General features: G+C 43.5%; 1 protein-coding gene across 2 annotated transcripts in view; it reads right to left on the bottom strand.

The window, feature by feature from the left end:
- Window positions 1-8,802, bottom strand: part of ARHGAP10 (Rho GTPase activating protein 10) — a 246,540-nt gene that overhangs the window by 22,545 nt on the left and 215,193 nt on the right. For both annotated transcript variants that reach the window (XM_019522175.1, XM_019522176.1), the window contains exons 21-22: window positions 1,804-1,950; window positions 319-410 (exon numbers count right to left, since the gene is read on the bottom strand). In XM_019522175.1, the coding sequence (XP_019377720.1) occupies window positions 319-410; window positions 1,804-1,950 (239 nt within the window). The remainder of the gene's footprint in view (window positions 1-318; window positions 411-1,803; window positions 1,951-8,802) is intronic.

The following is an 8,802-nucleotide window of genomic DNA, read 5'->3' as shown; positions in this document are numbered from 1 at the left end:
AAAGGTAAAAAGGTTGGTTTTCATGGGCCAAGCTGGTTCTCTGTGCTGCCAAATAGCCTTTTTTTGTATTGCAGTTAAAACCTCTTGAAAAATGCTACTAACCAAAACTGTCTCCTCACCTGAACTATCACTCTGCAATCCTCTAATACATGCCAAATATCATTTATATCAAGAAGCCAGAAATCCTGTAAGTTGCTTATTGTCTGCAGTCAGCCATCTTGGCAGAACAATTGTTAGGCTAATATTTTTGTTCAAGGACATTTCAGGAGGATTTTCAGTTTGTTTTCACTGCTTCACGCTTATGCATACAGTACTTACCATCTTCAAAAATTGCTCCTACACGAAAAGATAATTCAGAGCTATGTTCTGCCTCACAAGGATACACTGCTCTTGCTTTTCTGGGAACAGCACTGGAAAAAGGAACATAAAATGAAATACTCTCACCAAGGGTTGGGGAAGCCACGCTATCCATTTCTAACACATTTTGAGATGACTTTAAAATCTTAACATACACTTTCACATGCACAACTATGAGTACCAAATTTGCATATATTAATACAAAAATTGCCATTTCACAGCTTGCTGTTTCCACCCCTAAATATCTAATTTGCACATGCAATCATAACTATGCATGCACACACATTTTGCACATCTGATTTTAAAAACCAACCAACTGCAGAATATGCCGCAAGGAAATCAGAAATGAAATCAATGCTAGGTAACCTGTACTTGATCTTAAAATAATCATCTTCAGATCCTTGGACCTATTTCTTCAGGGAATTTCAACTTTGAATTTCTATTATACCTTTAGAATCCTGTTCTGAACTGTCCTTTTTTATATCAGAACCATCTAGAAAACTACAGAGAATATACTGTTTTAAGTAGTGCAGAGAATTTGAGACACAAATCTTTTAGAGGCATATATCGGATGCTCAATAATGAACCTTCAATATTAATTTGTCCAAGATAGATATGCATTTCTCAAGCTGCCATTAGAAGAGAACTTAGAGCTTCATTTCAGCTGTCTCACTTAAAAATGCTTCCACAAGCTAACAATATGTGGGGGCTCTAAACGCTTTATTTTGACAAATCATTAATTCATCATTTTTAAACCTGGCAGAAGAAACTGTACAAAAAGGTCTGGAAGAGATTGTCTCTGCCCCCAGGAACTTTCTTATAGACAAGACAATCAGTATACACCATGTAAGAGGTGACCAGAAACAAAAATGGCAAAATATATCTGCTTTACTTTGCAAAGCAAGTATATTCTTTTGTGCCAAAGCTGACACACAAGAAATATTTAAAAAATAAAAATTGAGAAATCAGACATGTGATGCATCAAAAGGAAGACACTGGCTCATAAAGGGGACATCATGGAAGAAGGACCAGGTGAAGAGAGTAGGAGCAAAGAACACAGAAACAGTGAGAGCACAGATATGGGTAGGGGGAACGTTTTACAGAGCCTTGAGATCAAGAACAAGCCATCTGAATATGAAATGGGAGGCAAAGAAATCGCACGTGTGTTTTGATGGAGACAGCATGCAACTGCAAAATACTGAGGAAGGCAGCAATTACAAAATGGGCAAGTAGTAGAGGGCTATGCAAACAAACTTCTCCCTTGGTCTTACCCACCAAAGCTGCTAATCCACAATCTTAAAAAGCACTCTTTGGCTCTCCTGCCAGTTAACAGCTGCATTCCTGGCTTTGATTTGGTTTCTCTGACAGGGTAAAATGATTGCTTTTTCTGTATTACAATGATGCAAAAAAACAAAACACCAACAAGAATTCCAGTGCACGGTGTACCTTTCCGCTGGTCTGTCACCCACTGTGGTAGGGGTGGGAAAAGGCATAGACGATGGTGCTGCAGTAGCAGTAGCTGTAGCTGAGGTAGCAGTTGTCATGGACGGTGTATTCATCCAAGAGACCATAGATGAGCGTGTCAGATTGGGGCTGAAGGGGAAAAAAAATCCACAGGGGAATAAATTACCTGCATGCAATTCCCTTTCACAGATTCTAGGAGAGTATTTTGCACTAGAGTGGCTAGTTAGTTCCTTGCAACTCAAGATTAATGATGTCACTGAACTGATTTTTCCAGCCATAACCATCATATGGTTCTGCCTTGGCTCTCTTCAAAGTACTTCCCCTATGTGACCTATATTCCAGGACAAGGAGACTTTGCCCAAATAGATGATATACTTGACAAAAGGCAAACGGCTCCCTACTCCTTATTACATAAGGCAGATGCAATGAAGCCGCATCTAGCAGACTATTATTTGAGCTGCCACTATGCCTTTACAAGTTTTGACAAATCTATTTTAAAACCTTCTTAATACTACATTATGGCATCTGTGGCTGGATGCTTTCAAAAAAGGCTGCAGCTAATACAATGGAGAGATCACGATGCCAGCACTGCTAGCAGTCACCACTCGAGCATGTCACGAGTCTTCCTAGCCTCTTGGTTGGACTGTGGTGATGTCGAGATCTAAAGGTCACATAGCCAGGCCAATTCAAGGAAGTTTCTGATTGATCAAAATCTTTGAAAGAAGAAATCTGGTGGATTCACAAGTCACCATGCAGTTTGGAGTAAAGCAGGGGTGACAAACTTCTCTGACCCTGTGGGCTAGATGAGTGTCATAGGGTCGGTCACAGGCCAGATAGGGCCCACAGACACTCCCCCCTCCCCCCATGTGCTGAATCCAGTGTCCATGGTTCCTACTCTGGGACCCATGCCACAAGCTGCACCCACTCTGGCCCATCCAGGACTTGCAATGGGTGTGACCCATCCTCCCCTGCCCTGCCCTCCCTCCCAACTTGTGGGAGCATCTCACACTGGCTGGATGGGGGCACCACATACAGTGTGGATCCTAGACTGGCTGCCACATGCAGCACAGATCCTGAACTGGCCAGTCCCAAGTTTCGTGTGCAAGGTTGGTCCCATGTGCTATGCCACATGTCGGTCAACTGAAACCCAGAGGCAGCATCAGGGACCAGATGACAGGACTCTATGGGCCTGATCCAGCTCCACAAGCTGTATCTTTTACACCCCTGCAGTAAAGGAACTCATTCTTTTTTCATATGATTTTTATTTTCTAAATATATACAGTATATTAGCTCTGTAGAGAACAGAAAGGACAACGCCTATTGGGACAATGTAATTACTATATGCAAACATAAGAATGGGTGTGGATCAATGGCTGGCTGGAGATGTGCCAGCAGAAAAGGACGCACACTGATCAAAGCATATGCATAAGTTCTTCTCCCACAACATACCCCAAAATACTCCTAATTCTGTCAGTTAAGAGTAACAGACACCACCTAAAGGCTGTTCCTATTTTAAATTCCATTTCAGTTGGCAGAATATTCATGAAAGGCCAAGTCATTAATATCAATATCTTTTTTAGAATAAAGGAGCAAGAGTTCAAGCAGGGTTTAACTGACTGCATCTAATGAAGTCAATTCGGGCTCATGAAGGCTAATGCTATACATCTATGATTTAATTAGTCTGTAACGTACAAATCTATCCCGCCTTAAACATCTAGTAACATTCATTCAAGAAGTTACCACCAAGTACCCTGAAGTGAAAATACTCACAGTATTTACTAGTTTGATTTAATCTGAGACTAGACCGTCAGCTGGTATAAATCAGCACAGAAGCATTAAAGTCCTAGAATCCAGTCCTAATCTTTATCTGACTCAGGCTGGAATGATTGTAAAGTGAGGAAGGGATTTAAAAATTACCAACTTAAATCACGATTCAAATCAGCAAGCAGGAAACCCAGATTTTAAAACTGATTTTCACATTTAGTTTTAACTATTTTCCTAATGAAAGATTTATTCTCATCAATTGAGAAAACCATTTACAAGCAACTATAGCCTTTTACAACCATCTTTGTTACTTCTCTTTGCGAATTGAAAGTATATCTATGCAAATTAGTCTATGTTCCTTTTTTCTACATCTATTCTGTTATAAAACAATGAATGATGCATTTCTTGTTTAATAAATGATCTTTTTTTAAATCTGGATTTGTATTGATAGTAAACTGGAACCCAAAGATGCACAAACACCATTTCAAGATCTATTTAATTAATAAAAACAAGCTACCTTAAATATACTACATTCTTAAGGGGAAAAAAGGTTTATCAAAACATGTTTTGCATTTAAGATTGATTTATTAATAAAGAGGAGTGTGAACTGTATTTAGAAAACTAACAGATTGAAACTTTGGACTCTGGGAAGTAGAAATAAAGGTGTGCAGATGTCTAAAGATACAGATAGTTGTCCAACATAATTTTCTAAACTGTCTGATTACCTGAAACACCAAACTCCTGTGGAAATCAACGGGAGCCTAGCACCTATGTGGAAATTTTTGAAAACCCTACTAAAAGCATATTTCCATGTTTAGACACCTGTTCTTAGCGGTTCTTTGCAGACAAAGGTGTTAGGAAGGTAACTGCCCATGCCAGTTGCAGGCCTGCAGGTGACTAATCAGTCCAACTGCAGAGGGACAAATCCTGCTGCAGTGGTTACACATATATGGCTGACTGCTGCAAGATAAGAGTGCATCTTTCCTCCTCCTCTTCCTCAACCTTGATGTTGGCTCTACGCTGACATTCAAAGAAGCTCTTGCCTTTTTGATTTGGAATCACCAGGCATCACAATCTGCAGTCTGTGTTTCCCACAGTTTCTGGTCGGTACCGTAGGTAGAAAAGGACCTCTTCAGAGTGTCCTGGAAGTCGCATTTCCCAGTCATCAGTTCCCCATACAGCACGGCCTTTGGTAGGCGGCTGTCACCCATCCAGGCCATGTGGCCTGCCCATTGGAGCTGAGTCTGCAGGGCAATTGCCTCAATACTGGTGGTACTGGCACTTTGGAACACCTCCACATTGGTGACATAATCCTGCCAGCGAATCTAGAGAATGACGCAGAGAAAGCGCTGATGAAAGCACGCAAGGAGGTGTACATGGTGTAGATATAAGACCCATGACTCAGCACCATACAGTAGGGTGGAGGTAGCAGCTCTGTAGACCTTGACTTTGGTCTGTGCCCATAGGATGCGACTATTCCAGACCCACTTGCAGAGTCTGCCAAAGGCACTCATAGCTTTTGAGAGTCTGTTGTCTACCTCGTCGACTGTAACGTCATATGACATGACACTCCCCAGGTAGGTGAGCTGCTTGACAGCACTGAGGCTCAGTTCCTTCAATTGTCACGTTAAGTGGCCCATAAGCTTGGCTTGGAGCTGGCTGATGAAGAACTTTAGTCTTCCTCAGGCTGATGGGTATGTCCGAAGAGTTGTGCTGCTGTAGCAAGGCAAGTTGTCATGTGATGCAGATCATGTTGGGTATGGCCTGCCAGGGCACAATCGTCCGCAAGCAGAAGTTCACACATGAGCTGTTGCGAGGTCTCTGTGTGCGCCTGTAGCTGTCTGATGTTGAAGAAGTTTCCATTGGCCCAGAAGCAAATGTAAACACCTTCACCTTCCCCACGACTGTCCAATGCTTGCTGCAGCATCATGGTGAAGAAAATGGTGAGCAATGTAGGGGCGAATATACAACCTTGTTTAACTGCATTGGAAATCAGGAAGGGACCCGAGAAGTACTTGATTTGTCCACGCTGTCACCGAGTTTCCTGACCATGGTGAAGAACTTAGGTGGGCATCCAAGCTTCTCAAGAATCTTCCAGAGGCCATTTCAGCTTACAGTGTCAAATGCCTTAGTAAGGTCAATGAAAGTGATGTACAGCCCTTTACTCTGCTCCTGGCACTTTTTCTGTATTTTCTTGTACAGGGTGATGATTACTGCATCATGCAGATCTTGTGGAATTTTCCCTTGCTCCCAGCAGGCTATAAAGAGTTCATGACACTTGGAGTGTAGGGCGGGACCACTGTATTTTAGGGCTTCAAGTGGAATTCCATCAATTCCAGGGGCTTTGTTGCTTTTTATCTGGTTGATAGCGGTGAAGGTTTCTTCCAGTGTAAGACACTCATCTAGTTCTTCCTTAACAGGCAGTTGCTTGACGCGGTTGATGGCACACTCATGTACTGTGCATTCAGCACTAAAGAGAGTTTAAAAGTGTTCAGACCATTGATCCATGACAGTCTTTGTCAATGTGTAGGGTCTGGCCGTCAGAGCTCCTCAGCAGGCTTTGGATCAGGAAGGTGGGGCTATAGGCAGATTTCAGTGCCTTGTAGAAGCTTCTGGTGTCTCCATTATCAGCATATAGTTGCATTCTTTCCACAAGATTAGTCCACCATGTGTTCTGGATGTCACACAGTTTCTGCTCAAGGGTGTTACATGCCTAGCGGTAAGCTGTCTTTCTATCTTGGCTAGTTGGCTGTACTAGAAAAGCTTGATAAATGGTCCTCTTTTTTGTAAACAGGGTTTGGATTTCCTTGTTGTGTTCATCAAACCAGTATCGGTTTCTCTTAGTGCTGAGCCCAGCAATCTCCCTGGTGGTCTCGAAAACTAATTACTTGATGAGTCCATCAGGTGAGGTGCCTGCAGTATGGGCTTTGCTTTCAAGCTTCGACTGAAACGTTGTTTGAAATTTTTGTTGGCAAAACTGGTTTTGCAACATGTAAGCATCACATTTCTTTGGGGGGGGGGGGGGTTGCCTGTGTTTGGGCTGAGGCTTGAAGTGGAAGAAGAACTTTGAGCGAATGAGTCGGTGCTCAGTATAGCAGTCAGCACTAGGCACAACTCTAGTGCAGGGGATACTTGGGAAGGGACAAGGGAGTATGTATAGGTGGGCAGGGATGGAGCACCACCACCCCGCACCACCACCTCCCAGGAGCAGGGCCAGGTGAAGGAAGCTGGGAGCGAGGGCAGCAACTACCCTCTCTGGGCCGCACAGACACCTCCCGGCAATGGGGGAAAGGGGGGAGCGCTTACACACAACTGTTGCTGCTATCCACTACCCTGAGCCACCACATGCAAGCCCTCCCTGACTCCGCCTGAAGGGGTACACTCCTTGAAAAAGGTTGAAAACCCCTGCTCTAGTGTTCAGGACTTCCAAGATCACACTGACACGCTAAGATGTAATCTATCAGGTGCCAATGTCTGGAGTGGGGATGCACCCAAGTGGTCTTAAAACAGTTTTTCTGCTGCAACTGGGTGTTAGTTATTGCCATCTGTGTTTCTGCACAGAATTCCAGAAGCAACCCATTGTTATTATAGTTTCCCAATCCATGTCTTCCAAGCACACCTTTCCATGCTAGATAGTCACTGCCAACTCTTGTGTTAAAATCACTTGTAACGATGCTCCTATCTTTGGATGGTATTTTCTGGATAAGATCGCAGAGGTCAGTATACAACTTAGGCTCCCATTGATTTCCATGGGAGTTTAACACCTATGTGGAAACTTTTGAAAATCATACAAGAAACATATCTTCATGTTTAGACACCTAAATATTTTTTTTAAGACCTGGGACCTGTATACAGCAAGTTTATAATTAGTAGATATCCTCCTGCTTCTTGTTTTTATTTATTGGAAATGGAAACAGCTTATTCTTGCTTCTTCGTAACACAGTTTCTCAACTTTAAATGAACTAGTGCAAATGGCGAATACATTCTCCCCAACTGCTGGCTAAATTGAAACCAAAGATAATTGAAGCAAAAAGCTTTAAACTAAAAGCACGTCATTTGGAAAACTGTAAATACCAGCACTCGCTCTTCATCATAATGAATACCAGCACTCGCTCTTCATCATAATGACTCAAAATAGTAGCTACACTTAATGGTATGCCTGATATTGCAACATTTATAAAGCTTGAGAATATCTTTACCTCCCGGCCCTTCCAATTCTGCAGATCAGTGGGATGCAACCTTTTTGCTCAGTGTACCACAAATTAGCTCCGCATCCTTCCTGAGTGTGTCTACATGCAAAATGAATGCCATGCAATAACTCCAGTGCATATCATGCTGGGGTTGACTGTTCCCAGGCACCACCATCTTCATGTGTGCTCAAGCCTGCAGCATGCTGAGCCAGGTCAGAGTAGCCCTGGCTGGCAGGGAGCCTGGGAGGTCAGCCTGCCAGCCTACAACTGCTCTGACCCAGCTCAACATGCTGCAGAGAGTCTGGCTGGGGCATGAGGGTACTCCAGTGTGGAGCTAGCCGGCAGGAAGGCCCTGCAATGAAGTTGTGCCCCAGCCAGCCCCATCAGCATCTACACGTGCTTTGCTGAGCACTAAAAAAAATACTGCTGCAGGCTAATACTTGTGTTTACAAGTACTGACTTCCAGTGAAGTTAATTAGTTTACTATGGCCTAACTGGGCCACTCATGTAGACAATGGGCATGTCTACACGTCGCCCTAAGGCAACGTAGTGATATACTATGTTGCCGTATGGTGTGCTATGGTGATGCAACAATTATGCGGGTCTACAAGTAATTGCTAGCTACATTGCCATAGCAGCGCACTCCCCACTTAGTGTTATGCCATGTAGCCGGGAAATCTAACTGTGCGCCATCCGTACTTCATCTGTACAATGAAGTACGGGCAGTTACTGTGCTGTGTTTTAGTAATGCCAAGAGGAAATACTAAAACACATAGCAATGTTGCCATATGGTGATGTGTAGATGTGTCCACTGAGACTTTTCTGTGCTAATTAGTCAGCTCCATAATAAATGTCTCCTGTAGATGCACCCCATGAGGGCCACACTGATCTCCTTCCTCTGCCTGATCTGCTCTGCTTTCTCCTTCCTGCCCTGTGTTGCCTGCCTGATGTCCTGCTCTGCTTCCTGCCCTATCTGGTCCTGTGGTGCTTATGCCTTCCCTCATCTGCTGCATGCCCCCCCCCCCCC

The sequence above is a fragment of the Gavialis gangeticus genome, unplaced genomic scaffold (assembly GCF_001723915.1).
Source record: "Gavialis gangeticus isolate Ggan-Ray unplaced genomic scaffold, GavGan_comp1, whole genome shotgun sequence".
NCBI classification, from domain to species: domain Eukaryota; kingdom Metazoa; phylum Chordata; order Crocodylia; family Gavialidae; genus Gavialis; species Gavialis gangeticus.
The sequence above is the reverse complement of the archived record's forward strand: the minus strand, read 5'-3'. Positions and strand labels throughout refer to the sequence as shown.